The sequence below is a fragment of the Girardinichthys multiradiatus genome, chromosome Y (assembly GCF_021462225.1).
Source record: "Girardinichthys multiradiatus isolate DD_20200921_A chromosome Y, DD_fGirMul_XY1, whole genome shotgun sequence".
NCBI lineage: Eukaryota > Metazoa > Chordata > Actinopteri > Cyprinodontiformes > Goodeidae > Girardinichthys > Girardinichthys multiradiatus.
The window spans coordinates 7,025,859-7,044,104 of NC_061818.1; the positions used below are offsets into that span (position 1 = coordinate 7,025,859).

General features: G+C 34.5%; 2 protein-coding genes across 4 annotated transcripts; both read right to left on the minus strand.

Annotated features, from left to right (window-relative positions):
• Positions 1-10,543: 10,543 nt before the first annotated feature.
• Positions 10,544-14,991, minus strand: LOC124865068 (mapk-regulated corepressor-interacting protein 1). Of its 3 annotated transcripts, none has more exons than XM_047360077.1 (5): positions 14,843-14,991; positions 14,090-14,176; positions 13,870-13,988; positions 11,332-11,436; positions 10,544-11,214 (listed from the first exon to the last, which is right to left on the minus strand). In XM_047360077.1, the coding sequence occupies exons 2-5, from the start codon at positions 14,095-14,097 to the stop codon at positions 11,150-11,152; spliced, it is 297 nt and encodes a 98-aa protein (XP_047216033.1). In that variant the 5' UTR covers positions 14,098-14,176; positions 14,843-14,991; the 3' UTR covers positions 10,544-11,149. The 3 variants fall into 3 exon arrangements, with proteins under 3 accessions (XP_047216033.1, XP_047216036.1, XP_047216034.1); XM_047360080.1 differs by having other exon boundaries at positions 14,073-14,176; XM_047360078.1 differs by having other exon boundaries at positions 14,090-14,130; positions 14,843-14,950.
• A 415-nt stretch (positions 14,992-15,406) lies between these two features.
• LOC124865067 (protein phosphatase 1 regulatory subunit 27-like) lies at positions 15,407-17,317 on the minus strand. The gene is made up of 3 exons (XM_047360076.1): positions 16,663-17,317; positions 16,389-16,539; positions 15,407-16,233 (listed from the first exon to the last, which is right to left on the minus strand). The coding sequence occupies exons 1-3, from the start codon at positions 17,072-17,074 to the stop codon at positions 16,113-16,115; spliced, it is 684 nt and encodes a 227-aa protein (XP_047216032.1). The 5' UTR covers positions 17,075-17,317; the 3' UTR covers positions 15,407-16,112.
• Between the last annotated feature and the right edge of the window lie 929 nt (positions 17,318-18,246).

The window sequence follows — 18,246 nt, forward strand, 5'->3', positions numbered from 1 at the left end:
ATTTCTTCCATTTCTATTTCTATTGCTGCTGTTGGTGTAGTTTTAAATGCTCCAGTACATAATCTTAATGCCTGATGTTGGATAATGTCTAATTTAACCAGATGTGTTTTAGCTGCTGAACCGTAAACTATACAACCAAAGTCTATGTTAGATCTTATCATTCCTGTGTAAATCTGTTTTAGTGATTTCCTATCTGCTCCCCAATCACTGCCAGCCAAGCATCTCATAATATTTAAAATTTTCTTACATTTATCAACAACTTTTTGAATATGTATATTCCATTTTAGTTTTTCATCAAACCATAATCCTAAAAAGTTTAGATACTTTACTTGCTCTAATTCTTGGTTATATAATTTTAATTTTATTTCCTTGTTTATTTTTTTCTGATTAAATATCATTACTTTGGTTTTTTCAACTGAAAATTTAAATCCCCATTGTAACGCCCATTTCTCTATTTCAATAATAACCTCTTGTAATTTCTTTACAATGAAATCTACATTTTTTCCTCTTTTCCAAACAGCTCCATCATCTGCAAAAAGTGAACATCCCATTACTTTTCCAATATCTTTAAATACATCATTTATCATAATTGAAAACAATAATGGACTTATAATACTCCCCTGTGGAGTTCCATTTTCTACTATATATTTTCCTGAGATCACTTCCCCAATTCTAACTTGTATTTTCCTATTTGTTAAAAAGTCTTTGATCCATTTAAATATTTTCCCTTTAATGCCCAGTATTTGTAATTTAATTAATAATCCTTCCACCCACATCATATCATATGCTTTTTCTATATCAAAAAATACTGCCACTACACTTTCTTTATTTACCTGTGCTCTTCTAATTTCATGCTCTAAGCATAGCATTGGATCATTAGTACTCCTCCCTTTTCTAAAACCACTTTGATACTTTGACATATATCCTTTATTATTTAAATAATATACTAGTCTACTATTAATCATTTTTTCCATTATTTTACATAGATTTGATGTTAAGGCTATTGGTCTATAATTTCCTGGATTTGATTCATCTTTTCCTGGTTTAGCTATTGGTACTATAATTGATTCCTTCCAGCTCAGTGGTAATTTTCCCTCCTCCCATATTTTATTATATAATTGTAATATTATATCTTTCGATTTTCCACCAAGTTGCCTTATCATTCTGTACCAAATTTGATCTTTACCTGGTGCTGTATTTTTTGTCTTCCTAAGTGCATAATTTAATTCAGCTTTTGTAAATTCAACATTTAACAAATTATTTGTTTCTTCAACACTCTGTAATACATCTTTATATATAAGTTTTGTATTTTCTCTTCCTTTTCTTCCCTCTTCACTAATATTATTTGAACTGTTAATTTTACTAAATATTCTTGCCAATATTTCAACTTTATCTTCATCTTTTACTATATTTATATTATTTATTTTTAATATAGGATATTCAAACTCTCTCTTTATGCCATTCATTCTTTTAATTATTTTCCAAATTTTTTCTATTTTGTTTCTTTCCTTATTGTGCTACAGAAATTTCTCCAATATTCTCTTTTTACCTTCTTAATAGTTCTCCTTACTATTGCTTGCTTTCTTTTATAATCAATTAAATTCTTATAAATTGGATTTCCTTTTAGTACCTTAAATGCTTTATTTCTTAACTTTATTGCTTCTTTACATTCATTTGTCCACCATGGTACCATTTTCTTATTACTTTTACACCCTGCTTTCTTTATAGAATTATCTGCTGCTTCCATGATTACCTTACAAATTTTTTAATTTTCATCATTTATATCCATTCTCATATCTACTTTCTCTAAGTTTATTTGACTCAAGTATCTAAATTTAGTCCAGTCTGCCTTATTAAAATTTAGTTTTTTATTGACATTTATATTCCTATTATTTAAAGTTAATCCTACTCTTATTGTAAGTGGAATAATGATCACTACCTATTGTTGATTTTTTATCAATGCCCCACTCACAACGACCAGCTAAACCATTTGAAACCATTGTTAAATCAATAACTGATTCCATCCCTGTTCTTACATTGATTCTTGTTCCCCTCCCATCATTAATACATACTAGATTTTTTATTTCCATTAATTCTTCTATAACTTGCCCATTTTTATCATTACAATTACCCCACAATGTACTATTTGCATTAAAATCTCCACACCAAATTACTTTCCCTTCCAAATATTCATTTAACTCCTCCATTATTTCAATTGACAATGTTTTACATGGATTATAAAAATTTATTATTTTAAATTTACCTTCTTGTTCCCATATCTCAATTACTATATATTCAAGTTCTTTCCCTTTCCCCAATACCTGATATTGTATCCCTTGCTTAATAAATATTCCACATCCTCCTGTCGATCTCTTCTTACACCATCATATCCTTTTATCACAAAATCCAATGTTGTTTTTAACCATGTTTCCTGAACACAAATAATTTCTGGTTGTTCTTCAAGACTATCAATATAACCTTTAAGTTCTTGTCCGTTAGCGATTAAACTTCTTGCATTCCATTGTAATATTAACATGTACTTTCACCAGATGTTCCTTGTCTCCCATCTACCTCCAACTTTTTATTTATGTTCTCCCACGATCCCTCCTTAAACCCCAAAAACTTTTCAGCTCCTCTCACTATTATTTTAATCTTCTCAGTTTTATGCTTTGCTTGGTCAGTACAGTTGATAACATATGCTACAAATAATATTAGTTTTTCTACTGATATTGTAACATTTTCTTCTGACTGTACTTTGCTTTGCTGTGGAATTTGATTCGCTATTTGTTCAATCTTTCTTGTTTTCTGTTCCTTCACATTTTTAACTGCTTCTGCAGAGCTTATGTTTTTAGTCATTTTAATCTGTATGATTTCTTTTGCCTTCTTCCTTACTTCACATCCTCCATACGTAACTCTATGTTGCCCTCCACAGTTACATTTTTCTTGTACTTCTTCTTTACATTCTTCAAACTTGTGATCTTCACCACATTTTGGACATCTCTGCTTCCCTTTACAAACTGCTGCTATGTGTTCATACCTTTGACATTTGAAACAACGAAGTGGTGGAGGGATATAAGGTCTAACCTGAAAGCTGAGATAACCTATTTTAATGTTTTGTGGCAACTCTTTTTCGTCAAATTCAATGAAGATTGACATACTTCCTACTTTTTCTCCATTTATTGTTTTTGACAATCTCTTCAAGTTATTCACTTTTGCACCAATAATACTTCTCTTAATTTTATCAAGATCTTCATCTAGAGGGATTCCATAAATCACTCCTCTAATTTTTTTATTTTCTCCCATGATTTTTTTCTCCAACACCGTTTTCTTGCAGATATTATCCACCTTTAAATCCTTGTTCTTTTGTTCTTCATTTTTACAAACTACCAATAAGTTTCCATCTCTCAAAATCTTTACCATTTCAAAATCTCCAATTTTCTTTTTAATCTCTATTGACACCACAATGGGGCTGATGTTATCCTTTTCTTCCTCGTTCTTAAGTTTCAATATTATTTTAAATTCCTCCCTCATAACTTTTCTCCTAACTATCCTTTCTTCTTCTGAACTGCTTCCTTCCAATTCTCGCTTGCTACCTTGGATATCACCAATTCCCTTTCCTTCATCTATTTTATTTCTTCCACGTCCTTTCCCTCTTCCTCTCCCAGCTGGCGTCCACCCTTCAAAATCCATGTCTTCCTCATTTCCTGTCTCCATTTCCAACCGAACCATTCACATACCAGTTTATGCCCAAATCCACCTTTTCCGAATCCGATATATTTCTATTTTTGTTTTTCCCGCGCCGCACCAAAACCGTTCTTCTTCGACGTAGTCTCACCACCGACAACCACCGTCTCCCATCAGTTTCGCTTCCAACCGAGGCCGAAAACGCGCCCTCTTCTTCTTCTTCTTCTTCTATGTTATTTTTTGGCGGTTGGCAAATAACTTGAAGATGTGCATTACCGCCACTGACTGGTATGTAGTGTGGTTCTTCATGGTTTTAAATCTTATTTACTATTACAACAATCAAATTCTATTTATTAATTTAGTGCTATTGAAAAATCTAATTATAATTTGAATATGTTTGCTACCTAAACTTTTTTGCAAAGTATCTCTCAAAATAAAATGTTCTTTAATACCTACAAATTCTCTCCTCAAAATTGTTCTTTCTTGTTCATATTTCTGACACTTCAATATTACATGTTCTATTGTTTCCTCCTCTCCACAATGATCACATTTTCCTGTATTATGTTTCTTTATTTTAAACAATGTAGAATTAAGTCCTGTATGTCCAAATCTTAATCTTGTAATTAACCTTTCCTCTTTTCTGCTCCTTCTTCCAGTTCTTACTTCTCCTACTATCTTGTTGATTCTGTAAAACCATCTTCTTTTCTTTTCTTCATCCCACCTTTTTTGCCACTCTTTCCTGATTCTCTGTTTAAGTATGTTTCTTGCCTCTGACCTACTAATATTAATTATAAAACTAATGTTGTTTTGTGTTGCCTTCTTTGCCATCCTGTCCGCCATCTCATTCCCTCCAACTCCTACATGTGCTGATACCCATAAAAACACTAATATTAATCCCATCCTTTGTATTCTAAATAAAGTATGTTTTATTTCCAACAAAATGTCTGGTCTACCCTCTGAATGATTATGTTTTAAACTTAATAATGCTGAACTTGAGTCTGAACAAATGATTGTTTTTAATGGTTTTATATCCTCCACCCACTGCACTGCTAACAATATGGCTAATAATTCTCCTGAATATATCGATAATCCATCTGTAATTCTTTTTCCTACTTTTATTTTAAATTCTGGTATTATAAATGCTGCTCCTATTTTTTCATCTGTTTTTGATGCGTCTGTGTAAATCTGGACATAATGATAGTAATTGTTTATATATTATTGTATTATACTTGAATCTAAACTACATTTCGTATCCTTTTTCTTTTTCATCAATGCCATATCCACCACTGCTTCTGGTAACAGCCACGGTGGCACTACTGGCAAAGGTAACATTAAACTTATTTCTTTTTCATATATTTGAAATTCTTCTACTATATTATTGATAATCCAACCAAAACTCTTAACTTGTTTTTTTTCTTTTTCCCAGCATGGTTTTAAAATATCACATGTAGGATGATCTGGATTATTGCTTTGTAAGTTTATCCAGTAATTTATTGCTAACTGTTTCCTTCTTAGATCTAATGGCATCTCTCCCATCTCTACCTGAAGTGCTGCTATTGGACTGGTTCTGATTGCTCCTGTACAAATTCTTAAAGCTTCATGTTGTATATTGTCTAATTTTATAAGATGTGTGTTTGCTGCTGATCTATAAATTATACTTCCATAATCAATATTTGATCTAATTAATCCTGTATAAATTATTTTTAATGATGTTTGGTGTGCTCCCCAATCAATACCAGCCATACATCTCATAATGTTTAATATTTTTTGCATTTATCTGATTTTTTCTATACGTACTTTCCATATAATTTTTTCATCAAACCATATACCTAAAAAGTTTATATTTTTTACTTGTTCTAAAACTTGATTGTATAATTTTAGTTTGATATTTTCTCTTTTCCTTTTCTGTGTAAACACCATTACTTTTGTTTTTTCCACTGAGAATTTAAATCCCCATTGATTTGCCCATTGTTCTATTCTAATAATCTCATCCTGTATTTTCTTTTCAATAAGTTTGATATTACGACCCCTTTTCCATATAGCTCCATCATCTGCAAATAGTGAACAACCGACTTCCTTACCAATATTTTTAAATACATCATTTATCATTATAGAAAACAATAACGGACTTATAATACTTCCTTGAGGAGTACCATTATCTACTATATATTCTACTATATATTTACCTGACAATTCTTGACCAATTCTTACTTGTATTTTTCTATTTGATAAAAATCTTTAATCCAGTTAAACATTTTTCCAGTAATACCCATTTTATTTTATTTAATTAATAATCCTTCAATCCACATCATGTCATAAGCTTTTTCTATATCATAAAATACAGCTACTACATTTTCTTTGTTTATTTGTGTTCTCCTAATTTCATATTCTAAACTTATTGCAGAGTCATTTGTGCTTCTCCCTTTTCAAAAACCATTTTGATACCTAGATATATACCCATTAATATTTAAATAATATGTTAATCTATTATTAATCATTTTTTCCATTATTTTACAAATATTTGATGTTAATGCGATCGGTCTAATTTTCTGGTTTTGTGTTGTCCTTTCCTGGTTTAACTATTGGAATAATTATTGCTTCCTTCCAGCTCTGTGGCAGATCTTCCTCCTCCCAGACTTTATTGTATAATTCTAATATTTTTTCTTTTGCTTTGTCATTAAGATGTTCTATCATCATATAGTAAATTTGATCTTTTCCAGGTGATGTTTTTTTTTGTTTTCCTAGTTACAGAGTTCAACTCTCCTTTTGTAAATGGCTCATTTATAAAATGTATATCTACGTTATTTCGCATTAAGTCTTCTTTTCTAATACCCTTCATTCTTTTAATTGTTTTCCAAATTTGGTCAATTTTTGTTTCTCTCCCTGCGGTATTACAAACGTTTCTCCAATATTCTCTTTTTGTATTCTTAATGATCTTTCTCACTTTTGCTTGCTTTCTTTTGTACTCAATTAGATTTTGATAAATTGGGTTACTTTTTAATGTTTTAAATGCTTTATTTCTTAGGTTTATTACTTCACTACAATCTTTTGTCCACCATGGCACAATTTTTTTATCGTTCTTTCTTCCTCCTTTTTTCATTGATTCTTCTCCAGCCTGTAAGATTTTTTTACAGATATTTATATTTAAACTATTTATATCAATTGACTCATCTATTTCTTCCAATTTCTTTTGACTTAAATATTTCAATTTTTCCCAATCAGCCTTATTAAAATTCCATCTTTTATATAACCCTGTATTCCTTTTATTTCTTAATATTCCGGTTATGATTTTAATGGGGTAATGATCACTGCCTACTGTTGTATCTTTGTCAATGTCCCACTCACAGTTATTGGTTAAACAATTTGATACTATTGTTAAATCAATCACAGACTCTGTACCTGTTTTTACATTAATTCTTGTTCCTCTTTCATCATTTATACATACCAAATTTTTCATTTCCATTATTTCTTCAATAACTTGTCCATTTTTATTATTACATTTTCCCCATAATGTGTGGTAATTAAAATCTCCACACCAGATTACTTTTCCTTCTAAATACACCATTAATTCATCCATCAACTCGAATATTTTACATGGATTATAAAAATGTATTATCTCACATTTTTCTTTTTTATTGTAAATTTCAACTACTATGTATTCCAAATTTTTACCTTTTCCTAATATCTGATATTGTATTCCTTCATTTATAAATATTCCACATCCTCCTCCACTTCCCTCTTGTCTATCCCTTCTGATACTATTGTCTCCTGTATACATATAATTTCTGGTTTTTCTTCAATTCCATCTATATACCATTTAAATTCCTGTCCATTAGCTATTAACCCTTCTTTCATTCCACTGTAATATTATCATATGTTTCTATCAGCTGGGGTTCCTCCTTGCCTCCCGTCTGTTTCCAACTTTTTATTAATGTTTTCCCAAGATCCTTCTTTAAACCCTAAGAACTTTTCTGCTCCTCTGACTATTATTTTAATCTGTTCTGTTTTGTGTTTAGCCTGTTCAGTGCAGTTAATGACATAAGCTATGAATAATATCAGTTTTTCCACAGACATTGTGACATTTTCCTCTGATTCTACTTTTCTTTGTTGATAATCTGGAATCCTAATTTGACCTGCATCCTTTGTTCTTTCATTCTGGACATTTTTGACTGCTTCAGCATAGTTTATGTTTTTAATCATTTTAATTTGTTGAATTTCTTTTGCTTTCTTCCTTACCTCACATCCCCTGAGTGTGACTATGTTGCCCTCCACAATTACAACATTTTTCGTGCACTTCTTCCCCACAATCTTCAATTCTGTGATCTTCTCCACACTTTGAACATCTTTGTTTTCCTTTGCAGACAGCTGCTATATGACCATATCTCTGATATTTAAAACATCTTAGTGGTGGAGGAATGAAAGACCTCACAGAAAAACTCAGACATCCTATTTTAACATTTTGTGGCAACACTGTTTCTTCAAAGTCTATTAAAATTGACAGGCTTCCTACTCTTTCTCCATTTACATTTTTAGTCAGTCTTTTGAGATTTTTTATCTTTGCACCAACAATGCTTTTTTTTAATTTGTCTATATCTTCCTCCAGAGGAATGCCATAAATTACCCCCGGGACGATTTTATCTTCTCCTATAATTTTCCTCTCTGTCACCGTTTTCTTGCAAATGTTTTCAACTTGTAAAGCCTTTCTTCTTTGGTTTTACACACCACCAGTATATTTCCATCTCTCAATACATTCACCATTTCAACATCTCCTATCTTTTCTTTATTTCTCTAGATAGTGAAATAGGACTCAGGTTCTCTTTTTCTTCTTCATTTTTTATCTTTAATATTATTTTACATTCTTCCATTCCAATTTTCCTCCTAACTACTCTCTCTTCTTCAGAACTATTTTCTTCCAGCTCTCTTTTACTCCTTTGGCTGTCTAACATTTTTCCTTCTTCTGCTTTACCTCTTCCGCATCCTCTCCTTCTACTTACTGGCATCCATTCATCAAAGTCCATATTGTCCTCCTGTGTGTCCATTCTGAACCATTCACATACCAGTTTATACCTTTTGCATAAACTATTTAAAGTAAATAATCTCTGACACTGTGGGGTTCTAAGGAGACCGGCGTTTTCAGACCGACTTCAGCCTCTCCAGGTCCCTCCCCCCTGTAGTTTACTCAATTTAAGACCTATCTAATAAAATAAAATTATTTAACATCATTTGAAAGAATCCCGGCCGGGGGTCTTTCTTAATTGAGTTTGTATGTTCTCCCCGTGCATGCGTGGGTTCTCTCCAGGCACTCCAGTTTACCCCCACAGTCCAAAAACATTACTTGGGTCAACTGGTCTCTCTAAATTGCCCTTAGGTATGAATGTGTGTATGGTTTTTAGTCCTGTCTGTGTTGTCCTGTGATGAACTAGCGACCTGTCCAGAGTGTATCCCACCTATTGACCGCTGGAGATAGACACCAGCTCCCCCAATGACCCAGCACTGTCAAGCAGGTATAGACAATGGATAGATGAATGAAAGGATAATTCATTTAAAAGGTTAACCCCCTATCTAATCATTTAGATTGTAATTGAATACCAACCAAAAATAAATGCTGACATAGCTGCAATCTAATGGCAAATTTGATTAGCAAGCAATCACTTTTTTATAAGTGATAAATGAATCAAATTGGATCAAATCTTGTTTTGCTCTATATAGCAATCTCTGTATGAGCTGCTTTACATGAAAAAGATGACTGCAAAGCACTTTTGCAATTTGAAAGTTCACAACCCCCAATGCAATACTAAAAACTCTAGCAGGCATGATTTGCTTTTATTTAATGCAAATATCTAGTGGGGGTTCACATAAATCCTTCAGTTATGATTGTGACTTGTAGTTGGCTTGGCTCTCCCTGTTTGGACAACTGATCAGACATCATTTACAGTGTCTTGAGAAATTATTTTTACCCCTTGAACTTCAAAATGTTTTGTTACATTACAGTCACAAACTTCAATGCATTTAGTTGGGATTTTATGTCAAAGACCAAAACAAAATAGCTCATAATTGTGTAGTGGAAGGAATAGCATGTTGGTTATTTATATCTTTCTAGAAATTAAAAACTAAAACACGTGGAAAGCATTTGTATTCACCCTCTTTACTTTAATACCTCTAAATCAAACTCAGTGTATAGTCTTCAGAAGTCAGCTAATTAGTAGATACATATATATGCAATTTAATCTCTGTATAAATACAACAGTTCTGTAAAGGCCTCAAATGTTAGGCATAAAGTTCACCATTATGGACCATGTTTGTCCATCGTGTAAAATCCCAATAAAATACTTTGATATTTGTGGTTGTTACATGACAAATTAAGTGAATATTTTTGCATTAGACCTTTTTCATTCATGTACAATTTTGAAGCCTCAGTAAAGAAAGTTTTATTTCTTAATAATTCAAACCTCGTTCCTTTTTTACATCTTTATAAATTATTTTGTGAATGTAATATTACACCCAAGTACTTCTAGCCCCAATAGCTTCCTATCTACTATAGTCTCTGGATCCATATGTCTGTATAAAGAATTCAAACAGAAACGCAAAATCTTGCTGAGCTAAATCACCAATTAGACTTGAAATTCGAGATTTATTACTAATATAATGAAATTGAATTTCAAATGTTTTTTCACCTTGTGATTGATTTCACATTACCCAAATTTAAATTTTAAAAAGTGAAAAAAGGCCACCTGTGCAATACTGAGAAATGTAGCACAGTATTTGTTTTATCGTTGGGTAGAAGTATTACAATTCATGCAGTTCGGTGATGTGGAACTACATCTGATCAGTATTCCTGTAGGATACATACATGCAGGAGTACTGTAAAAGTCTTTTATTCAACATGTTTGTTTCAAGGCTTTGAGTAGAGGTGTTAACCAAGGCCTGTATACGCTGCAAAATAAAAGGGCAAGAAATAGTTTAATAAAAAGGTCGGCCTTCTATACTGGCTTCCAATTCTTGCCCATTAAAGTGTGTCTGTTTCACAATTTATCAATCTATTTTCCAGAATGAAACAGAAAAGAAGTCAGCCTCTTTACAATTTCTTCCAAAGTTATCTAAGTAGTTGTACTGTTGTTTAAGACTTCAGTCTTTGTTTCCTGCTGGGCTTCAGTTGTATTTTGTTGAACCCTTGATGCAGTCTCATTCACACCAAGAGCATCAATATGAAGACTTTGTTACCTGAAAACATGAGAAGAAAGAATCTGTTCCCCTCAAAACCCCCAAGTTTTGTTTTTAGTCAGTGGTCAAGGGGAAAAAGAAAAACAGAAACAGGTTGATATGGTCCATTGTATACAAATGAGATTGTATTGTGTGTTAGACCTGCCAACAGGGTCAAGTTTCTGGCTGTCAGAGAGCAGAGAAATGAAAAGTTCTTGAGGATAATGGATGAAAAAAAAAAGTAACAGGAACATGACAGAAAAAACTAAGATTTCTTGGAGTCCTGTGTGTTGCGCTTTTTTACATCACTCAGGTCCACTGGTGTGAAAGCTGGTAAAGCAGACAGGGAAGACAAGGTTGTAACTGGACTACAGTTGCCTAATTCAACTAATTAAAAAAAGACGTAAATAAAAAAACACTAATATTAAATTTACACTGGGTACTTACAATGTAGGTTAGGATTTGGGTTCTTCTCCACATACTCCTGAGGTCCACGGTCATTGCGTTCACTATTTTGTGTTGATCTGATATCTCGGAGCACACACTGCCAGGCTAGGAGAAAATAAAGATGACGGGGTGATATTATAGTTGTCACACAGTACGATGATCAAAAACAAGTTCATCTTTATAAGACACATGCCACATTTGTCCGCACCTTTGGCAGAAATGTGTAAAAAACCTTGCAATTAACTGGCCTTTTATTATAACTGAATTTATTCAGAAGAGAAAACAAACATATACATATAGAATAATATGTATAAAAACATAATTTCAATGAAATCACCAGTGGCATAATTTAAAATTTAAAATAAATGCCCGTTTATTAGGCAGATCAGACACAATCTTCTTTTTCCCTGTGGCATAAACATGAAATAACACAGAGGCCCATTTGCCACCAGGTTGAACAGGGGCCCACCGTGCACAATGAGCAGGATGGCTAAGGGAGGTTAAAACAAATCTCAAATGGTCATTGACATAACGAGGACACACACTAAACACATCCATGATTTTCATTTGGGAAAAGTCTGCACCAGTCTGCAATACTTGGGGTGAGTTGGTTGGCAATAAAATTTGCTGCTGTGTGTGGGTTAAAGATGAAAATCTGCAATTGTGCGAAGGAAAAAGACCGGACCAGATATCAGTCGAAGTATGGGTTTGAATTTTCTTATTCCCAATCTGGACAGAGTCTTTCCCATTCGCCATTGACAAAATTTACTTGAATTACAGGGTGGATTTTTTCAAAATTTTCACTGTGGAGTCATGCCTCTGTCATAAACCATTCATTTTTTTTTTTTTTTACACGCATTTAGTAGGCGTGTCAGTGGAGGCGGCCAACCTTGTAGTGGTGAGGCAAAGATGTGAGTCTTACTGCATCTGAAACAAGTCTGATTGCATTAGGCGAGTTCTCGGAACAATAATGAATTCCTAAACGACTGTTTGTGACTAAAAGCAAGTCATCTGATACAGACTTCCACCCTTTTCTGATGCCAGGAATTGTATTTGTAGTAATCTGAAGCTGGATTATCTCTTGCATTGTGAAAAACCAAAAAAGCTACTGACTGATTTTCAAAACTGTAAACCCAAGGAGTAAAATTCAATTCAATTCAATTCAGTTTTATTTATATAGCACCAATTCACAGCACAGGTTGTCTCAAGGCACTTCACAACAGTCAGGTACATACATTCCAATTAATCCTAACCATTGAACAGTGCAGTCAGATTCAGTTATTTATTCAAATTGGATAAAACGTTTTTCTATCTAAGGAAACCCAGCAGATTGCATCCAGTCAGTGACTTGCAGCATTCCCTCCTCCTGGATGAGCATGTAGAGACAGTGGACAGTCACTGGCGTTGACTTTGCAGCAATCCCTCATACTGAGCATGCATGTAGCGACAGTGGAGAGGAAAAACTCCCTTTTAACAGGAAGAAACCTCCAGCAGAACCAGGCTCAGTGTGAGCGGCCATCTGCCACGACCGATGATTTACAGAACTTTGAAAATATTCAAAATACCTGGACTGAGTAATCATGTGGGACATTTTTGCTAGTATTGTCAAAAGTATAGCACATTCTTAACCAACTCTTAATTACAAAAGCAATCATAATCTAAGAACCAAACCACGATCGCCTAACAATGGGTAAGGATCTTTGTGGCTGACTCAGTCTCAGTGATGGTTCAGCATTTTTGACAAAACTTAGAAAAGATTAGGGCTGAAATAATTAATCAGATTAAATAATTATTAACTGGAGTATACAGACTCTAAAACAGGACATTTGCTGAAAAAAACAAACTACTCAGAGTAGTAATTCAGCCAAAACTGTACAAATAAATATACACATTTTGTATTTAAGATGAAAATCCTTCTTTGTCTGCAAATATGCTCTCAGTAGTCCTCAAGTGGCATAGTTTTAGCTTCACCTGGTTCAAATTCTGTAAAAAAATCTCCTATTAAGCACTTTTTGCTATCCAAGTATTAATCAATTAATCAATAGATTAATCGATTAGCAAAATAATCCTTAGCTGCAGCCCCAGAAAAGACATTTAGGTATGGACAATGGAGCAACCACTTCTTAGCCAGAACAACAGGTTCCAAAGAGATATAAACCATCAAATAAATTCGAACAAAGATATGGGAGCAGCAGCTAAAAGCTTGTGAATGTTTGATAATTCACCGAACAGTAAATTTACACAACCAGTTGGTTAGTAGTTGATAGTTGATATTAGTTAACAGCTGGTTAAACATGTGTGAAATGTCGACAATGAGCGATTGAAAGAAAACTACCCTGCAACACATCAGCCTGCAAAAAACATGATGCCGAAAGGAAAAAGAAATTTGAAACATTTAAACTCAACAGGGGGGGATTTATTTTTTGTCGACAACACAATTCAGTTTTAGCCTTAAACAGCAGAGAATAAAAAAAAACCCAAACTATTTGTTATTTACACATGAATTTTGATACATACATTTTAGAATAATGTACTTACTATCATGTATAAAGCGCACATTCTCCTCGTGTGCTGGAGTAAACAGCTCCCCACTGTTAGTCGGGGATCTGGGGCTTGAGGTCCTCTTGTAACTATTCACCATCCTGGGAGCAGATGAGCTTCACACATATACACAGAACAAAGTCAGCAATTAAGCAGCAAACTATTCTTTTAGTAAAATTGACTATAAACCACTTGAGTACCATAACTTTTTGCAGACCTGGTCATTCTGTTTGCAGTCTGTACTCGCTCCTTGCTCCTCTGTGGTGAGTGAATTTAAAGGGATGCAAAAATTCGAAATCCTAAACTTAAAACCCAACAAAAAATATCACAAGTATTTTAAAATCACACTGGAAATCCTTTTTCGTTTTACATACAATTTAAGGCGATTTACCTTGATCTAATCCGATAGGCTATACCAGTTTACAGCCAGAGTTAATGCTTGCTTGTTAGCGTACGACTAATCATTTCAAAATAAATTAGATTATATAATTAACCACACTTAAGGGTGGCCACAGTACTAGTATTTAGTGGCTGTCAGAGCGGAATATTTTATTTGAAGCTACACAGGCCAAAACCTCTGTATCAATAAGCAACGTTTGGGTTTATCCAAAAAATAAGCTTTTGTTTACGTTTTGACTGAAGTAATTTCCCTGCTGTTAGCAGTTGGTAACAGAGACGTAATCACAAATTCTTGTTAAAACTAAACTTAACCAAAATTGCTCTCTGGTATGTGCATCACCAAACAGCAATTCTATTGGGTCCCACCAACAAAATCCAAGAACATAGCCATTTTACCAAGCTAACTGTAGCATTTCAGCTAGCTAGCTGGCGATTTACATTGTCTTGTAGCGTTAGCTTGGTGCAGCTAATAACAGAAATTTTACTGGTAACTCGTTTACTAGAGCAAGGTCACCATAATAATGGTACGTACACGCTGTCCTGTAAATAAGCGTTACGATAAACAACAAACCTTTTGTAAATTTCTCTCCTTTATTCTTTCATTGAAAGACTAAGTGCGCCGAAAGATGCAGCTACAAAAAATCGTTGCCAATGCCAACCAATCACTTCCGGGAAGAGACGCGGAAGAGATATATAAAACTTTGAAAACAACCAATAAAAATCACACAAAAAATAAAATGCAACGATAGCGACAAACATCGCCATCAAAACAAAAATAATAATGATAATTATTATTATTAGTGTTATTATTTCTTTGCAAAGTCACAGCTAAATTTCCAGAGAAACACATTAAACACCTTAACTTCTTTTTTTAAACAATTGTAAAACACGTGATGTGTTTTCTTCTCCTTTCTGCTAATACTGATGTACAGTAACGGACACATTCACACAGTTGTGCACACATTCATATAATGCTGTTTTATACTCTGATCACATATCCAAACCAGACAGACAGTCTCAGGTTGCTAAAGGGCACTGAGGTTTAATGTCCTCCTCAAGGACTTTAAGAGCTAGGATTTGATAGCTTCATTTGTTGACACTCAATTTTGCTTTTCATAGTAAAACTGCTACAGCATTTTATTTGTAAAAAGTCTTTTATTTATAAAAATGTACAAAAATAATAATTGTACTGAAAATTGTAAGACTTCACTTTTCTTTTAACAGCAGAAAACAGTGTAATACATTTGTCAAAATGCTGCACAAGCTCTCACAACACAAAGCCTACATTTTTAAGCTTTTTGAACAACAAAATGAGGTTGTACCGATCTTATTGATCCTCTTTCTGCCCAGCAGTGAGGATGCACAACATTGTACAAAATACTTGGATATCAGTCCCGATTCTTGAGTAGATTTAGCTATTATTTGAAAACATAGTTGCAGCATGCTTTCAGCTACATAAGAAAATGACAAATGATACACGATTTCAACATAAACACTCAAAATCTCTCCAGAAATAAATAAATGATTAGTCCTGAACTAGAATTTACCGGGATAGACATTTAGGTTCAGGGATATGTAGTCACACAGTGTTATTTACAGCTCTGAAATGGCAGTTATTACAAATATGAAGTAAAACAAAATACTCAACTGCAAAACATTTGTTTTGTATAAAGCAATAATTTAAAAGATGAATATCCTTCTGAGATGAGTTGCACTTCTGAAAATCAGAACCAGAACTTTGCTTTCCAGGATTAGTGACATTGCACAAGCTGCAGCAAAATACTTGATTCGTGTTGCCACTCATTGTATTTGTCTTATTCCTCACTGAGGTCCACGTGCGCTCACACGCAGCCTGTCTCTAACAGTTTAGCCAGCTCTTTACAGTCTGGGTCAATGAGGTCTGCAGGCTTTTCTCCGCTTTCATTCTGCGCTTCGGTGCTTGCTCCCATTGACAGGAGGTACCTGGGATCAGAGGCAAAAAAATAGTTTTACTGAATTGAGCAGAAATGAGGAGTGAATATCTCTTTGGGGAGGAATTTTAATTCCAGCAAGATGCAGCTGTTGTATATCCAAGTAGTTGTGGTTTCAGGGGTTTGTCTGTGATGTAGGATTGCTACCTGGCAATTTCTGGGTAGCCATCACTGCAGGCCATATGCAGAGGCGTCCACCCGTCCTCGTCCCTCTGGTGGACGTCGGCGCCATATTTAATCAGGAGCTTCACCACCTCCAGGTTCCCAGTCAGAACGGCTTCATGCAGAGCAGCCATACCTGCACATATGCGAAAATCAGTCCCATGCATTTGGATATGCACATTGCGCTTCTGTTATTAAATATCGTTTTCGAGATTATGGCAGTGGAGGCATACCTGAAGTAGATAAAGACTTTGCTCACCTGAGTGGAAGAGTGTGTCCACACGGACTTTCCTTGCTCTCATGAAGCGTCCAATTTGCTCCAGATCCCCTCTTCTGACGATGTCCTGGAAGATGATGTCATTGGGGAAGTGCACAGTCCTCTTTGCAGGGGCAACAGGTATTACAGGTGCAGAGTTTTCCTGGGCTTGAGTGCGACGTGTTGAGGTGTACCTTGTAGCTTTGCTGTAAGAAGGGATGTATGTCGATGCAGCTTTGTAAGTGGACGTGTAAAGTGATGGGGTGTAATAAGTGCTGCTCTGTGCAGTTGGGGTGTACTTTGATACAGTGGCATAGGTGGATGTTGGCGTGTAATGTGAGGGGCTGTAGTAGACCGGAGTGTACTGTGAACTTCGTGTGTAGGTGGACACTGGTGCCAGGTAGTTGTACTTCATTTTTGCAGCTGTCGCAGCTCTGTCACCTCCTTTTTAGATCAAAAGGAGGGAAATGAGAAATCCAAAGAGGTAGAACAATCCAAGGAATGAGCAGTATCCTTCACGCTTTGTCCATACAAGTCTTCAAAGTCTTGATTCTCCTTGTTTTTTAGCAGTCTATGTCCTCTTGTCGAATGGTAATTTTCTCCGCCCTGAATCAGAATTAGTCCAACAGTATGTCTGCTATTGCACTGAATTGTAGTCTAAGGGGGCAACTGGGAATGCATCCCTATATACTCTCTGTAGTGCTATTTTAGGGCCTAATATCCAGTGACTTCAGCATAGAAATGAGTGACCCTCATCAGACTCCACCCACTTTGGTCATATGTCCTCTGACACTGTAACCACCCCTAGATCATAAAAATGTTGACAACCACAAAGTTGACTTAGAGTCTTGCCTGGGACAAACACACTAAGTGTGCCCACATACACATCAAATCAACTGTGATTAATATCTGCTATAATATAAATTTCATAGCAGATAGGAGTCATATGTATTGAAGTATTTTGTTTATATATCCCAAACACAGAAATGCAGAACAGCTAAACAGAAGTAAAAAACAACACATGACTTAAGTGCGACATGTTTTTCGATTGGGTTGCATGCAGTGACCTGAAGTGAAGAAACATGACACATGTCTTACATCCATGGTTCTCAAACTGTGGTTTAAGTATCACTACTTAGACTGCTTGTAGCTGTACTCTGAGGACATCTTTTGTATGAAATATTTGAAAGGCAAATTAGCCAAAAATGAACACAAATAGCAAATCAGCCAATTTCATAGTAGCACTACAGTGCATTGAGAAAGTTAGATATAATGAAAACATGAAGTTTAAACCTGGCATCAAAATAGGAAAGAAAGAGGATTTAAGTGATTTTGAATGTAGCATGGCTGTTGGAGCCAGATGGGTTGACTGAATATTTCAGAAACTAATGTTAGAGACCAGAAGACAATAGGAAGACTAGACCATGGTGATATAAAACATGATAGAAATGCAACAGTATCCCAGATAACCAAAGTATGCAGAACGCCATCTCTGAATGCACAACACATCGAAGACTACACTGCCAATCCTGTCAGCTAACAACAGAAAACGAAGACTGCAATTCACACAGGCTCACTGTAGTGGAC